At 36.3% G+C, this 18,225-nt stretch overlaps 1 protein-coding gene across 4 annotated transcripts in view; it reads left to right on the plus strand.

The window, feature by feature from the left end:
* Positions 1-18,225, plus strand: part of DCBLD2 (discoidin, CUB and LCCL domain containing 2) — a 93,100-nt gene that overhangs the window by 10,767 nt on the left and 64,108 nt on the right. For 3 of the 4 annotated variants that reach the window (XM_059921308.1, XM_059921306.1, XM_059921307.1), the window contains one exon: positions 8,024-8,251. In XM_059921308.1, coding sequence (XP_059777291.1) covers positions 8,137-8,251 — 115 coding nt within the window. In that variant the 5' untranslated portion in view covers positions 8,024-8,136. Of the gene's footprint in view, positions 1-4,958; positions 5,005-8,023; positions 8,252-18,225 lie in introns of those variants that run through there. The other variant, XM_059921309.1, reaches the window with a different exon arrangement.

An 18,225-nucleotide genomic window follows, 5' to 3' on the forward strand; every position in this document is an offset into this window, starting at 1 on the left:
TGGGGAAACCTGTCAGAGAACTATTACAGGGGCCTGCACTCCTTAAGAGGGATGAAATTTAGAGATACTAAGGAAACAAAGTATAAAACTTAATGACCAGTTAAATTTGAGAGAGCAAAGGTCTTTTAAAAATGCTGGGTTTTTTTCTTTCTGGAATCCTCTTCTCCCTGCTTTCCACCTCCCTCTTCCACCAGTATTCCTGCCTAGCTAACTGTTATTTACCCTACACACACACACACACACGCACGCACGCACGCGCGCGCACACCCTATCACATCCATTACTTCCCTGCAGCACTCATCGTCCCTGAAATTATTTACTACGTCTGTCGTACTACTCTGTAAACTCTGTAAGGACAGGGGCCTTGTCTGTCATTTCTCTTGTTCCTAACACCTGGTTCAATGCTTGGCACATGGAGGATGTTCCCTGAATGCTTGGGACACGCTGAGTTTGAAGTGCTGTGGAATTTCTGAGCAGAGGAGCTCAGTACAGGAGTGGATGACAGGTTTGAGGGTTAGGGGAAAGGCTGGAGACTACGGAGCATTCTCCCTTTCGGTGGTGGCTGAAGTTGTAGGGTGGGGAGATGGCCCAGGCAGCACAGAGGGCGGGGAAGGAGCTCTGGGGAGCAGCAGCATCAGCAGTCAGTAGCTGGAAGATAAGTCAGCTAAGGTGCTGGAGAAGTTGCAATTAGAGAGTCAAAAGAAGAACGAAGGTGGGGAAGGAGAGTTTTAAAAAGGAGGGAGGAAAGATAAGGAAGGAAGATGGGAGGGAAGGAAGGGACAGCGATGCCACATGCTGTAGAAAGGTCACAAATGATAAAGATGGAAAAGTATTGACTTTTGGCAGCTCGGAAACGGACCGCTTTAGTGAAGAGTACATTGGAGAGGTAGGTCTGCCTTTCCTACGGCCGCCGTAACAGATTGCCACAAATTTAGATGGCTTCAGACAACAGAAATGTATTGTTTTATAGTTCTGCAGGCTAAAATTCTGAAAGTAGGGTATTGGCAGGGCAATGCGCTCTCTCTGAAGGCTCTAGACCAGGGTCCTTCCTTATCCCTTCCTAGCTTCTGGCAATTGCAGTCTTTGGAATCCCTTTGCATCATTCCAGTCTCTGCCTCTGTAGTTATGCGGTATTTTCCCTGTGTCTGTATCGTGTCCAGATTTTCCTCTTTTTATAAGGACACCAGACATTGGATTAGGGTCTCTCCTAATCCAGTATGGCCTCATTTTAAATTGATCACATCTGCTAAGACCCTGTTTCCAAATAAGGTTACATTCACAGGTACCAGCAATTAGGAACATATAATTTGGTTGTTGGGACGGGGGTGGGCGGGGGGGAGAGTACAAGCCAACCACAACCGTTTGGAAGCTGAATTGCAGTATTTTGAGCCTAGAACGGGAAACAAAGAAGTAAGACATCGAATGTAGAGAACTGAAAAAAATCTCTCTGTAAAAGAAAAAAAAAGTGAGAAAGAAAGTGGTAGATGTTGGGGAACACTGGCTGGAGAAAGATTTTTTGTGTGTTTTTTTTGGTTGTTGTTGCTCTTAGTGTTTTGAAACTTGTTAAAGTGCGGCTCCTTCCTAGGCTCCACTGCAGAGCTACTTTACAGTATATAATTTGCAAAAAAAGGCAAAATTATACCTGTCATGCAAATATAAAATTAACACATGTCAAAGATTTTATTCAACTCATTAATTAATGAAGGAACCAGTAAGAAGTTGAAACATGTCCAAAGAATATTTGAGAAACTAGGTGTTTAGATAGGTAGTTTTAGGCTGTGATTGCTAGATTAGATGGCTAAAACTGTTCAGTGGCCAGTAGGGCCATAAACTCTAACATGTGGGATTATTTTTTTCAACTATACAGAAATTATATGCATCTGTACAAGACAACAATCTACAAGTTTATGTGTAGCCAAGACTGGGACCTTTAATCAATGATAAATAACAAATCCAATTAAGTATTTTGCCCTATAATCCTTGGGCAGCTTTTGGCCTCTATGACATTTAAAGGATCTGCTGCTCACCTTTATTTTTTTAACCTGTTTCCAAGTTTCAGGTAATGTTTCTGACATATTTATTAGGATCTATGGAGACAGAGATGGGGGCCTGAGAACCTTTACGTTAAATAGCCCTTAGGTGGTTCTAATGTTGACTAAATTTTGAGAACCACTGAGTAAGAGAATACTGAGTGGCTTTCAGTGCCCATCTGAGATCAGAACCTATTACTCTAATGACAACTATTCCCTGGATTGTGTGATTTTTTCCCAGTAGTGCTCAGCTCCTGGGCAAAGAGAGATCATGTGATCCAGGGTGGAGGGCTTGCCAGGCAGATCCTCAAGAAGGACATAGTGGCAAGGAAGTGAAGGTACCAGGAAGAGTGTAGTTCACACACTGGACATGAGGTCCAGGCTGGGTAGGGAAAGAAATGAGGCTAGGGCAAGACAGTAGATGGGGAGCAAAGAGAGGAGTTCACAGAAAGTGTGCAGTGGGTGTAAGAGAGCAGAAGGGTCAGGAGACTGACCGAAAGAGTGAGACATTAAAGTTGTTGAAATTTCACAGGTGGGAGTAATCTCCGGTAATGGCAAAAACAGTCTAGGCTGTGGTTTCATGAGTTACTGAAGTGAAGTAGAGGTCACTGGGGAGAAGATTGGTGAGAATTACTTTCTCATGATATACACTTTTCACAGGACACTGTACTTGAAGCTTTAAAGCTGATATAAATCTTCTAAAGTAATGAGCCATTGTTCTGATACCTTAGCTAGGCTGTGGCCAAACGCACTAGACCTACATGGGATGAGCAAAAGCCTTTCTGGTCTTTTATGACCATAATTACCCTCAAACATTTATTGAACACATTAGTATGGGTTAGGCCCTCGATAGTAGTTGTTTTCATACAGTATCTTTAAATTCTTACCCTCTGTGGTTTGAGATGTTAGTATACCCATTTTACAAAACTCAGCTTTAGCCATCAGTAAACAGCCTTCTCAAGGTCACAGTGAGTGGTAGGTAGGGCATTTAAATTCATCACATGACTCCAGAACCAATTTGCTTAACCATTATGTACTACATAGAGTGTGTGCTTGGTGGGGATTGAAGAGGATTTGTACATCTCACATTCCTTCATGTGATTCAGTTTTGTAAATTATCACACATGCAGAGATGAGTGTGGGCTTAAAAAAGCTTGAGCTGAGAGCTATTTCTTTTCCTTTAAATTGCCACAGTAACCCTCTTTAGGCTCTCAGTGCATATCCGTCTTAGGCAGTATTAAAAAAAAAATGAGTAAATTAAAATAGGACCTTGAATTATCTTTTTGAGATTGTTGTGATGCAACTTTAAAATCTTTAAGTAACAGGACTGGTATAGTACTTTTTAGTCTAAAAATTTGCAGTGCTAAATAATAGATTAAAAATCTTCATTGTAGTCAAATGAAATAGGATATCCTTGTTAACGCTTGCAAGTTATTCTTTTGAACACTTTTCTACGCTCTAAATGCCTTTTTTTTCAGTTTATTATAAGATCTCACAGATGTGTTACAAGATGTGACAGAAGTGACACTTATTTAGAGGGAGTATATAGTCAAACTCACCCGTTCACAGTGACGAAAATTCCTTGAAAGCTTATTGGAAAAGTATAAACCTTTCCTAGTTTCTAAGAATTGTAATGAAAGTTACATTGCTCTACATTTTTGGAATATTTGTGCAAGCTTCCTGCTTTTGTCTTTGTTCTTGTTAAAGAAAGTATTTTTAGAAGTCATACAGTATTCATGTTAATAAAATTAAATAATTAAGATAACTTATATTATTTTAATAGTAATGTGACTAAAATATGGGGTTAGCTGGAGAGTCTCATAAAATCAGCATCATGAGCACATATTTATCCAAAAAACATACTTGGTTTGAAGTTTAGAAAGCAGCCTAAAATAAGCATGTGTTCTTTGTTGTATTAATTCATTATTATTTAAATTAATGTTCTTTGTGTTTTCTCTAGGGAAAAGTAGTTAAAAAAAATTACTCAGCTATTTTCCTGGAACAGTATCAAAATTTGTATCTGGCTTAACACATCTGACCTGACAGTCTTCAGAGGAAGCGAACACATGTTCTATGAGTAATCCCCTAGATAAATCTGCAGCCAAACAACGGGGCAGTGAGATCAAATTCCAGTGTTTTTTCTCCACTGAAATAAAATTAAAATTCAAAAATTACATTTACAGGCTTCTACCCCTTATGGTCAGTTATAGTCTGGTGGAGACCATCTGCGGGGGTGGGGGGGGGAGGAGAAGAAGAAGCTGACAGTGATGGTGGTGACGATGGAGTTGGAGAAGGAGAAGGAGTTGTCGATGTGGCGTTGTTGGTGAGAGTGAGTGTATGGTCCTACAATACCCATTTTGAAAATTATTTTTCCAGTAGTGGTTACACTCTCTTTGTCAATTCTGCCTTGTAAAAATGAGTAATAGTAGGTGGTATTAGCCTGGTCACAGATTATTATTCTTTCCAGTTACAAAACTAAGCAGAAAATCTGGAGACTCTTACTTCCTGACCCTATTACCATCCTTTTTCAAACCCCAATGTTAAATGAGGGCCCCTGACCAAGAAAAATACTTGAGGGCTGCAGACTAATAAGAAGGACCTTTTTTTTCCTTTAACTTAAAGAAAAATAAAGCATTCTGTTTACTTCTTTGACCTTGTGGGGAAGACTGTTCCCTGGGTTGTACCCTTAGCAAGTAGAACAGCATTACTCTTTGAGCCAAAGGAAAAAGAACTAACCCAGATCTTCTGTTGGAGATGTCCTAACCCTTGCTCTACGTCAGCCCGTCTCAACCTCCACACTATTTGACTTTTAGGATGCATCACCCTTTACTCTGGGGAGCTGTCGTGTGCATTGTAAGATACTTCAGCAGCATTCCTGGCCTCTACCCACTGGATGCCTGTGGCACCCCCCCACCCCAGAATTGTTCCAGTGTCCTCCACCCACATTTGAGAACCCCTGCTCTCAGTGTATTAGGTGATTTGTTGATAATATTTTCCAGATTTTAGTGTTACTTTTAAATATTTTGTCCCATTTTAAGTATTTTGGTGTAGAATAGGCTTCGCTTTTAAGAACTGTAAAAATAAACTGGAAGCACATGTTCTAATTTGGGGGTAAAAGTGAGGACAAGGTCTTTTTCTGATTTGAGAATTCAACAGTGTCACCTTTGGATGCCTAGTACAGTGTTGTTCGTTGCACAGGTGGGGACCCTTTAGTGGGTCAGGAAGATATATTTAAGACACTTGAGTCAAGGTGTAAAATACATTTCTTACTTTGGAATAAGAGAGAAAAACATTTGAAAACTGCTGGCCTAGTGTCCCTTTCCAACTGGAATATTCGAAACATGTACTTCATAGCCGTAGGTATTTGGCCAGGCCAGCTAAGCTATTTATCTAGTCAGGTTACACTTATCAAATAGTCTTGGAAATATGGAACATGCAAATTTGTGCATTGCAGTAGATTTGAGACTTTCTTTTAACTTTAGTTTCTGGTACGTATCGTCTTGTTTGCGAGAGGAGGAAGCTCTGAACTCCATCACATATTTTAGAACATTCTTGGCACGTTACTTGTGGACTGTTCATGCCCTCCCCCTACACAAGATGCTGAAAAAAGACAGCTCCATTTTAATTGTTTTCTTCATCACCATGCATGCAAAAGTCCTGTTTTTCATCAGTTAGTATTTACTTTGTTAACTTTTGTAGGACCTATGCTGTATGGAGGAAAGGGCAGAAAACATTTTGTGTGTTTATTGAGAATCAAACATAATTATGAGCATAAAGATATTTAAGAATTGCTCCTAACACTCTGCTTGTAGTCTTTTTATAAAATTCATTTTAACATGACAACTTTAAGTTAAATAATAGCCTGTGGGGAATACATTAAATGCGACAATCTGCCATTACTAAGTCCTGACTTCAGCTGTTAATAGCAAAATTCTGGGCTTTCTGAAATCCATCAACACTTCTAATCACTTAAGAAGCTGCCTTAGTTTCATACTTACTAAAGAAAATACATTTATAGTTTGAGTTACTTCATTTATTCAGGGCTACTTTTTAAAGATTGAAACACTTCCAGAAAGCTCGTTTTCATCTTTTCAGTAGTAAGAGAACATTTTTGACTAGTTTCATATTTTTAGAAGATCTGTCTTATGATGGTTGTCTTTTTCTCTAAGGAAAAATGTTAATGATTATTCAAAAGTTATTTATATTACAATTCATTTATTTTCACAAGGGAGGTTTTTATATCCTTATGTTTTTAATTTAGATAATATCCAATAGAGATATTCAAGGTATTTTCATCGTAGTTTCAGGGGAAATTTGTGGTTATTTTTCTTTTCCTCTGAGTTGTATAACATTCTAAGTTTTATATTTGCAAAAGATCAGTGGCTATGTCACACAAAAACTCACAGGTTTTTTTAATGGTGCCGTTACGTATTATGATATTATTGAACTGCTATGCCTAGTTCTTGTGTGTGGAGTCAAGGCAAGTGTAGAAGATAGCTGAAGTTTAATGTTGGTTAAAAGCTAAACTTTGCGCGAGAGAGATTTGTTTAAGAAGCCAGATTGCTGGTTGACCTGTGAAAGCAGGCTAAGTAACAGTCCTAGTGTGGATTTGGCAATAAAATTTCTTTATCAGCAAAAGAATGAAGTATTGTCATCAGAATCTAGGTACAGAGTTGTTGTTCCTTCCTTAAAGCTAGTTTTGAGACTAGTTTGAGATAACTTTTTCATAGGTTAATGTACAGTTTCCTTATTCATTCAGTTAATAAACATTTTGCAACTACTACTTGTAGATACTGTTTTCTTATTCATAGGCTTTTAAAGCTTTCATCTGTTCTAGTAAATGATATCAGCACTACATTGTTCTTAAAAGTAAAAAATCAAGATAATATAAAATTCTGTTACACCCATCTGTATCCATATTGAGGTTAAAACTCAGAAGTGTCACTTCTAATATAGTTTTCTTTGTTTTAAGTTCTGAACTCTTCCAAAAGGTGATTATAAATAGCTCTTTTGAAAGAGAAAATACTATTATTTTGAAAGGATGTATTCATTTTCCTATTAAAAAGACATTCATTTGAATCCCATCGTTAGGAACGCTAAGCGGTGCAATTGGAGCAGCAGCTAAAACTTCTTAATCAGTATTAACGCCTCCTTCCAGGTGCTCAGTAGAATGTCAAATTTTATGATAAAGGGAAGAATGCAGATATTTGATTTTTACAAACAATGTGTTAACTGTTTCCATATTCAGTTGCTGAAGAAATTTCTGGAGCATTTGCTTAATTATTTAATGCTGCTACCAAGATATGAAGGTCATTTTACTAATCTTTAATAAGTCTAATAAACTGGTTTTTTGTCATCATTCTATAGGGGAAAATGAGGCTTTTGGGGAGGGACTACTGAAAAGTCAAATTTCAGTAGAACATAAAATTAAACTATGAAATATTGCTTTAATGCCTTCAAGAAGGAATGCCTTGCATCGTGTAATATGGTCAGAAATCTGCATAATCTTTAGTATAGTTTAAGTGTTTTTAGAAATCATTTGACTTCTCACAGGGATTTTTGAAGGGGTTTGTGCTATTTGTAACTAAATAGATGAAGCTGATCATATACATTTATTTTTATAGTTGACATTTATTTTGAACAATTACAAAGAATTGATACTCTTAAAGACTGGATTTATTATGACATATATATATAATTATTGCTAAGTTATGTTTACTTCTATTTATTTTGATTGGAAAGTTCTTTGAACTCATAAATTATAAAGGTAATCATTGATTATTTTGACCTAACCTGGCTTCTCCTGGCTCCTGTGAGTAGATCTACTAAGAACTATGTTATCTGTTTTATCTTATGTAAGGAAGGTATTGGTGGTACAAAATATCTGATGTCATACATATTTTAAAATCTTCACACAAAATCCTGATTATTTGTAGTGTAAGTTAAAGATGTAAAGAATAATTTATCGTTCTTTTAACTTTTTTTTTTTAAAGGTGATGGATGTGGACATACTGTACTAGGCCCTGAAAGTGGAACCCTGACGTCCATAAACTACCCACAGACCTATCCTAACAGCACTGTTTGCGAATGGGAGATCCGTGTAAAGATGGGAGAGCGAGTGCGCATCAAATTTGGTGACTTTGACATTGAAGATTCTGCTTCTTGTCACTTTAATTACTTGAGAATTTATAATGGAATTGGAGTTAGCAGAACCGAAATAGGTAGGAAATTTTCAATACATCATTGCCCCAAGTTTTAAAACTGAAGCAATGTTTGATACTTAACATTGAATAACTATGCCGTATAGGATATGTGGGAAATTATTGAAATGTGTGGAAATCTCAAATTTGAATGTTCTTTTGGGAAGAGAAAATTCTTATCTGTTTATTCACTTTTCTAATAAGCGTGTGTTGGTACCTTTGCAACAAGATGCCACTGTACTGCTTCTGAGGAGGAGGAAGTTAGTTATCTTTTTTTGTTCATTTTGTTTTTCTTTGATCATTCTATTTGCAGTTAAAGAATGTAAGTATAATTCATGCTTAGGAGTCAGTGTATCATGGTAATTAAGAGCATGGGTTTTGGATCCAAACTTCCTGATATTAAATACTTCTGCTGTTAGCTTGCCGTGTGATCTTGGGCGAGTTACCTGATCTCTGTTTCCTCACTTGTAAAATAGGGCATGAACTAGTACATGTAAAGTGCTTAGAACTGTACCTGACATATAATATATGCTTAGTAAATATTAGCTGCTGTTGTCTTTATTCTTAGCTAAGAGCAGCTGGTTCTCAATTATGGCTGCATATTAGAGTCACTTGGGAAGACTTTTAAATAACACTATATACCTGGTCCCCATTCTAGAGCAGTTGTATCAGAATTGATTCGGTGGGACCCACACCTCAGTATTTTTAAAGCTTCCCAGGAGAATATACTTTGAAGTCAAGTTGAGAACCTTTGGCTTAGAGATCAGCACCTTTCTCTGAAGCAGGAAACATAGCAAAATTTGTAAGGCTGTCTTGGTGAAATAACATTATAACATGAAGAACTCTAAAATTCTCTGTGAGTTTTATTTGGAAAGACTTATTGATACAGGTGTGTAAAATGTCTTTCAGAACTATGAATGGAGCCCACTATCTTGTTCTTTAAGCATCATGTTCATCTTCTGGCCTCCTCTCCGTCTCTAGTCAAACCCTTCATCTCTTCTCCACTTTTTGGCCTCTTATCTATGAGAGGAAAAATTCCTGGCCTGCTTCCCTGGCTGCTGATTGATAACCTCTGTTGTCTCCCAATCAACTCTTGATTAACCTGGGTGCTTGATCACCACGTGCATATTGCCACGAATATATGGTCTTGGATAAGCTTTTAGAAACTCGAATCGCCTGAGGATCTAGAAAACACTATTACTGTAATACTGATAGAAGACAGTTGCATATTAAGTGCCTCCTGAGGAGATGCAGTAGGGAGTAAGTGAAACCACCTCAGCAGTCTTGAAACAATAATGAAAAAATGTGAACCACAATCTGATCACGCCCCTAGCAGTTTACACGAAATAAAGGAGCTAGAGAAACACATTTTATCAACCATAAAGATTCCTTTTTTTAAAAATGCCACTTATATGTAAAGGGGAGGAGGTCGGGGGAACTGTCATTCATTTAGAGATACATCTTCCGAAAGTCGTGTGTGGACCTTGTGACCTTGTTTAGGTCTTGATTCAAACTAACTGACTGCGAGAGGACATTTTTTTTTTTTTTTTTTTTTTAAGGTTTAATTCATTTATTTATGGCTGTGTTGGGTTTTCGTTTCTGTGCGAGGGCTTTCTCTAGTTGTGGCAAGTGGGGGCCACTCTTCATCACGGTGCGCGGGCCTCTCACTATTGCGGCCTCTCTTGTTGCGGAGCACAGGCTCCAGACGCGCAGGCTCAGTAATTGTGGCTCACGGGCCCAGTTGCTCCGTGGCATGTGGGAACTTCCCAGACCAGGGCCCGAACCCATGTCCCCTGCACTGGCAGGCAGACTCTCAACCACTGCGCCACCAGGGAAGCCCGAGAGGACATTTTTGAGAAAAGCAGAATCTCAAATTCTGTGGTAATGTTATATTTGTGTATTCAAGATCTGATTTGTTAGAGACATTTTGAAGTTCAAACAAAACGTCTCTGATTTGTTTTTAAATATTTCAGAGAAAAAATGGTAGGAAGAGGGCAGGTGAAACCAGAATGGCACACGGGTGAAGCTGAGCCATGGGCACATGGGAGTACATCTCTCTACTTTGATGTAGTTTTGAAAATTTCCATACTGAAAGTGCTTTTTGTTAAAAAAGAAAACCATAGGATTATGTATTTGGACAATAAGTAGTGTCATGTTGCTAGGCAGGAAGAGTGACATGGGAAAAAAATTGAGCACAGGTTTTATTTAAATCACTCACTGGGTTCTCATCACAGCTCCCGGACTTCACTTGCTGAGAATTCTTTCTACAAGTCATCAGCCCAGACTTCAAAGTCATCATCAGTACTGTAGGAAGATTAAATGAAATAATATTTTACAGTGCTTGGGGTGTAGTAGGTGTCCACTACTCAGCTCTCCCTTATTTCCATTGGTTTTTTCCTTATTCTCTCTTCATACAGGTGAATGGAAAGCTGTAGAAAGGTCAAGGAGACCAAGTGATGATGGTTCCTGTTGGGCTTTAGTTCTGCTCCTCCCCCCCATCACCACCTACTATATATCCACTGGTCCTCCATTTGGGGAGCAGTTTGTGGTTGGTGGTAGAAAAGTAACTTTCCTGACATCGCAGAGAAATAAAGGTCATTCAAGAATAACTGTTCTGGTTGAAGTAGATATGCCAGGAATTACAGAACAGAAACAAATACATGTGGGCATCAAGATTCCAGTGATTATGGTAAAGAATCCTCTTTTTCCTATATTGTCTTTTCTCAGGGTCCCTTCTGAACAGAGGCAGGTTCAAATGAGCTGCATTTTCCTATAAAAATGTTTCCTATTTTGGTATAAAGCTTAGATTTTTGGGTTTTTTCTCTATAGGTGTTAATTTTAGGGACTTTTCTCCCCTGAGGGATGGTATTATGGAATAATCAAGAAAAGAAAATAAAAGGAAGAATGGTTTCTCAAGGAATCACTTTTTAAATCATAAATTCATTAGAATGTGTTTTAACTGATAAAGCACTTTTGGACAGTTATTTTCTATTTTTTTGGAATGGGCAATAATGGGTAATATTATTTAAATATATGAGTTTATTATGATTTTATATAACAACTTTCTAAATAGCTAGACTGTCCAGAAATCTTTGTGAAATTAGTGTAGTGGTACTCATTTCACTGACAAACAGGATGTGTTTAATGATAGAGTTAAGATTGGCTCTCTAGGTCTGTCCCTTTTTTAGGCAGATTGTATTAGAATGAGAAAATTCCATTGTGTCTTGAATTTTACTTTTCCATTTTGATTATTCTTTAATCCCTGGTGTCTGAGACATAGTGGTTGCTCTGTAAAGATGAAAATTAAAGTAAAATCATTCATTATTAATCTTAACTTTTTCTGTACATATATAAATATATATCTCCAAACTATTTTGCAACTTGTTTTTTTCTCTCTTAATATTTAGACATCTTTTCATATTGGTCCATAGACATCTACTAGCATCATTTCCCCGATGGATATTGTTGATAACTAGTCCAAAAATGAAATTTAAAACCATATTAAGAAGAAAAATCTTTGCTTATGTGTAACCTTTTCTCACTCTATTGTATATATTTTCTTCCTAGATTTTGCTTAAAATTTCCATTTTAAATGAACTTTTTTCGGGATGAGAGATATTGTGGATGGATCTCTGAAAGAGAAGCTAAATATTTTAAAACCTAGTAGCTATTAAAGGAAAATGCATTCTGTAGAAGAAATGTAAATGTGTGTCTGTGTGTTCAAAGTTATATTTAAAGATGTAACATTCTGTCTTACACCTTCATCAAAGTACCTTTTAAAGTTGTCTCTTAAGTCTTCAGATGACATTTACAGAGAGGGAAACTGAGGTCCTCAGGGCTTCATCTGGTAAATGATTCCATGTCTCTTGTGTTTTCAAAAAAGTTTCTCTTTCTGTATTGTTTGTCCCCTTTCTCTCTAATATGCTTAGGTCTTCCTAGTTGAAGAGAAAAAATAAATTTTCTTTCTCTTTACCACCAGACCTCTTGAAAAAGGTATAGTGATGATAATATTAGGTATTTAATGATGATAATGATTGCTAATATTTTTTGAATTCCTATTCTGTAGAGGCTCAGGCTAATAATGAAAATAACTACCATGCGTGCAGTGCTTGCTATGTGCCAGGTACTACTCAAATCACTTTTATCAATTAACTTATTTAGTCCTCACAAGAACCCTTGAGATAGATACTTTTATCACCCCCATTTATTACTGATGAGAGACCTGAGGCACAGAGAGGTTGAATAACTTCCCCAAGGTCACACAGCTAGCAAATTGCTAAGTGGGATTCAAACCTAAGCACTCTGGCTCCAGAATTGGTGTCTTTTACTGTAAGCCCTTGACACACTTGATACCATTGAATCCTACAAGAATCCTGTACATTATTCCCATAAAACAGATAAATAGAAGATCAGAGAAGGTAAGCAACTTGCCCAAAGTCATATAAGCAGAATTGGGACTTGAACTAAGGTCTGGCTAATAGCAAAGTCCATAATCTCAACCACTAGGCTATAGAGTAATAGATACCAGCTATTACTCCTTAATCTTTTACTACATGGTCTCCTTACTGCAAACTGTTGAAACTAGCAACTTTTTAATAAACATTAACTTTTTCCTTTTAGCTATTTATTTTGACATAAATTTTTTTTTTTTTTTTGGCCATGTGACGGCTTGCAGGATCTCAGTTCCCCTACCAGGGATTGAACCCGGACCATGATAGTGAAAGCCCAGAATCCTGATCACTAGGCCACCAGGGACCTGACTATTTTGACATAATTTTAGACTTAATAGAGAATTTGCAAAAATGGGATAATTTCCATAAACATTTCACCCAGTTTTCCAAATGTTACCATTTTACCACATTTGCCTTATCCCTTTTCCCCACAAGCATACACTCTTTTTCTAAACTGAGAGTACTTTCACGCTTGAAAGTGCGTGATGTTCCTTTACCCCTGTATATTGTGTTTACTTCCTAAAAACTAGGGCATTCTCTTTACATGACCACAAAACAGTTATCACAATTAAGGAAATTAACATTGATGTAGGACTGAGCTACAGGAGCTGCTCAAATTTCTCCAGTTGTACAAATAATGTCCTTTATAGCAAAAGAAATTCTCAGATTATGTATTGCATTCAGTTGTCACATCTTCTTAGTCTCCATTACTTTGGAGATTAAAGGAGTGGACAGTTCCTTGGTCACTCCTTGTGTTTTGTTACGTTGACATTTTTGAAATAGATAGGCCAGTCATTTTGTAGGATATTTCTTAATTTGGATTGTCTGATGTTTCCTCATGATTAGATTCAGGTTACAGACTTTTGCAGGAATGCCACAGATGTGTTGTTCTCAGTACTTCCGATCAGGAGGCTCACAATTTTGATTTGTCTCATTCCTGGTGATGTTAACTTTGATCTATTGGCTAAGGTGATATCGCCCAGATTTCTACACTGTAGCTATGTTTCCCTTCACAATCAATATGCATATCGTGGGGAGACTCTTTGAAATGATGTAAATACTCTGTTACTTACTAAACTTGCACCCACTAGTTTTGGCATCCATTAATGATTCTTTTCTGAATCAGTTGTTATTATGATAATTGTCAACGGTGGTTTTCTTATGTCATCATTCCTTTTATGTTGATTAGGTTTTTCTTCCCTACTGAAAAAATGAACTTTTCCTTCTCTCCTAGTTATTTGTTTGTACCGGTGTGGACTCATGGATTCTTGTGTTAGTCCGTTGTTTATCATCCTTTACTATCATTTGTTTTGACTCTCATATTGTCCCAAATTTCCATTGGGAGCCTCTTCAGACTAGCTCCTGTCTCCTTTTGTGATGTCCTCATCATTTTTTAAGTACTTCCTTCTGGTCTGGCACAGGATATTCTCGATTTGTCTTGTACTTGTCCTGTCTCAACCCTGAAATCATCCATTTCTTCAAGGAATCCTGTTTCTTTTTAGTGGAAAATGGTATTAGAAATCAATATCTAGTCTGTAACTTCAGGCCAGTTGGCTGCCATGCCCTATTAGCAGATAGATTTAGTAGATAAATATATGTATATATGTACTTACGTATATACAGGTACGCACATTATATCTTTTTATATTTATCTACCGATATTTATTTAAAAGCATGAGTTCATACTGATACCTTTAACCCTAATCCAGCTTCACCAGGTTCATTCTCTTCCTTCCCTTTTCATACTGGTAATCACTTCTCTGACAATGAGGTATCTAGCTTCTGTTGTCTACAGTATATGTACTTAGTTAACTTATTTGTTTAGTGCTATAATACACAGAAAATAGTTTCAGAATTGCTAATCCATGCTTCTAAATCAAAGAAGCCTGCTACCTAGAATCCATACTTGCTTAGTCTTAACCTGAGGACCTTTAATCTAAATACTGTGTTCAGTATTGCCTGGGCTAGATTTCCCCCACCACCTCCTGCCCTCCAGTGTGGTTATGTTATTATCCATTTGTAGTACAGTTTGGTTCATTGACTTCTGTTCATATTCCATTGTAGGCTTTTTCTCTAGTTAGTTTTCTTTTTCTTTTGTTGAGAATGTGAAACATTTACATGTTCATGAAACAATGTACATGAAACATTTATGGTTCTCAAAGTTAGAACTGTACAGAAAGATATACTTAGATGAGTGACAGTCCTTCCTACTTCACTCCATATTTTCTGTCCTTTCCACCCCATCCTCACCCACCCCCTGTAGCTAACCAGTTGTATTAGTCTTTGTTTTATCTTTTCTACTTCCTTTTTTGTACAAATGATATATTTAGATTTTATTTCCCCTTATAAAAAAACCCTAACATACTATTGATATTCTTTCCTACTTTGTTTTTTCTCCCACTTAACAATGTATCCTGGAAATCATTCCACATCAGTTCATAGAGATAGTCCTTATTCTTTTTACAGCCACAGAGAACTCCATAGTGTGAATGTACTGTGGTTTAACCACTCATTTATATCTGGATATATAGATTGCTTCTGTTATTCTACGGTTACAAACAGTGATGCAATAGATAACTTAATGCATATGTGTTTTTGTATTCTTGGAGGTGTATCTTCAGAGTAAGTTCCTGAAGTGTAATTATTGGTTCAAAAGGTAAGTGTATACATAGATTTGTTAGCTATTGCCAAATTCCCCTCTACAAGGATTGTGCCAATTTACGTTTCCACCAGCAGGGCATAAAAATGCCTGCTTTTCCACAGCCTTGCCAACAGAGTGTGTTGTCATGCTTGGTAAGTTTTGCCCACTGATAGGTGAGAAATGATATCCCAGTATAGTTGTAATTTGCATTTCTCTTACTATGAGGAAGATGGGACCTTTTATTTATTTTTTAAAATTTTTACTGAAGTATAGTTGATTTACAGTGTTGTGTTTAATTTCTGCTGTACAGCAACATGACTCAGTTATACATATATATTCTTTTTCATGTTCTTTGCCATTATGGTTTATCAGAGGATATTGAATATAGTTCCCTGTGCTGTACAATAGGACCTTGTTGTTTATCCACCCTGAACCTTTTATTTATATGTTGAAGGTCCATTTTTTTAAAAAAAAACATTGCCCGCTCTTTCAGGTTTTTTGGTCTTTGTTTCTCTTAGGTATTAGGAATTCTTTTATCTTTTAGTGATATTAGCCTCTATGTGATATATGATGCAAACAATTTCTCCTAGTTTGTCAGTTGTCTTTTGACTTTGTTTATGAAGCTTATTTATAGTGGGGTTTTTTGCCATGTAAAATTTTTTAAATGTAGTAAATTCATCAGTCTTTTGCATCTGGATTCTGAGTCATATTTGGAAAGCCTCTCTCTATATCCCTGTTAAACGTAAATTTACCCATGTTTTCTTTTGGTACATTTATGTGGTTTCTTTTTTTATATTTAGATCCCTGGTCCACTTGGAGATATTCTCTTTTATGGTATGAAGTGTAGATCTAATTGTATTTTTTCCAGATGACTAACCACTTGTCCTAGCATCAGGCATTTAAAAGTCTGCCTTTGCCCCAGTGGTTTGAAATACTACCTTTATCATATACTCAAATTCTGTATGTACTTGGGATCTGTTTCTGGACTTTCTGTTGTGTTCCACTTGTCTATTTAGTCATATACCAGAACCTCAGAGTTTTAATTATAGAGGCTTTATAGTGTGTCTTAATGTCTGATCTGGCTAGTCTCCCATTATAGATATTCACTTCTGGCATTTTCCTGGCTATTCTTGCCTGTTAATTTATCTGTCAACTGTCCAACTTCATAAAAATCGTTGTTGGTATTTTTTTATTGGGATTATGTTGTTTGTAAATTGTCTTTATGATGTTGAGTCATCCTGTTTAAGAATAAGAGCTGCTTTTTTTTCCATTGTTCAAATCTAATTTTGTTGTCTTTCAGGAGTATTTTAAACTTTTTCTCATGTAGGTTTTACGTATTTTTTGCTAAAATTATTCCTAAATATTTTATCTTCTTTGTTGCTGTTGTAAGTGGAGGTGTTTTTGTTTTGTTTTATTTTGCCATTATGTCCTCTGGTTTCTAATTATATGAAGACTGTTGATTTCTATATGTTGATTTTATATCCTGCTACTTTACTGAGGTTTTTTTTAATTTTATTGTTTCAGTTAGTTTTATCACTCACTTTCTAGGGATTTCTGGGTACATAATCACATCTGCAAATAGAGTTTTACTACTTCTTTTCCAATTCTTATGCCTATGATTGATTTATCTTATCTAATTACATTGGCTAATACCACCAATCAATACCATGTTAAACAGTAATGGAGATGGTGGGCATCTTTTACTTGTTCCTGGTCTTAGTGGAAATGTTAAGTGTCTTAGTCAGCTTAGACTGCCATAACAAAATACCACAGACCAGATGGCTTCAACAAGAGAAATTTATTCTCAGTTTCTGGAGGCTAGAGGTCCCAGAGGAGAGAGAGAGGAAGAGCCTTATTCTCTCATGTCTCTTCTTATAAGGACACTAGTCTTATCAGATTAAGACCCTACTCTTAAGACCTCATTTAACCTTAACTACCTCCATAAAGGCCTTGTCTCTAAACACAGTCACACTAGGGGTTGAGACTTCAATGTATGAATTTGGAGGAATGCATTCAGTTCATAACAGGAAATATCCCTTGATTGCTGTTTTCTTGAGTGTTTTTCATTAGGAAAGAGTGTTGAATTTTATTGGAAAGCTTTTTTTAGCCTTTATGAAGATGATTATATAATTTTCTCCTTTGAATCTTTTAGTATATTAATGGATTCGTTAATATTGAGCCAACTTTGTATTCCTGAAATAAATATCACTTGGTTATGATGTGTCATTCTTTTAATATGGTATTGGATTCTGTTTCCTAATATTCTGTTTAGTATTTTTACATAAATATTGATGAGTGATAATTAATGCACAGTTTATTTTGCATTGTCTTTATCAGGTTTACGTATTGATGTTTCATATTAAATAAAAAGTTTTCCTCCTTTTCACTTATCTGGAAAAATTTAGAGAGCATTTTAACAAGCTAGTTTTTGAAGGTTTCACTCTGTGAAACCATCTGGACCTGGTGCTTTTTTGTTAGGGTAGGTCCTTAATAGCTTTCTTTAAAGGAGAATGGTCTGTTTCAATATTCTGTCTCTAAGGAGTTCAGTTTTAGTAAACTATTTGCCAAGCAAGTTACCAGTTTCACCTAGGTCTTCAAATTTATTTGTAGCAGTGTCTACAAAATAGATTCTTATGATTTTTTTCCTAATGGTTATTTCAGTGTTTTTTCACTAGATATTTCCCCCCTATCATTTCTTGTTTTGTATATTTGTGCTTTTGCTCTTTTTTTTTTTTTTTTAACCACTTTGTTAGCTAGTGGTTTGCCTATTTTGTTGATATTTTTCAAAAAATAGATTTTGATCTATTAATTATAGTTAGATCTGTTCTTTTTCTGTTTTCTGCCTTAATAATCTCTGTTTCTAGTTCCATTATTATTTCATTTTCTTCTATTATTTTCCTCAT

The sequence above is a fragment of the Balaenoptera ricei genome, chromosome 4 (assembly GCF_028023285.1).
Source record: "Balaenoptera ricei isolate mBalRic1 chromosome 4, mBalRic1.hap2, whole genome shotgun sequence".
NCBI lineage: Eukaryota > Metazoa > Chordata > Mammalia > Artiodactyla > Balaenopteridae > Balaenoptera > Balaenoptera ricei.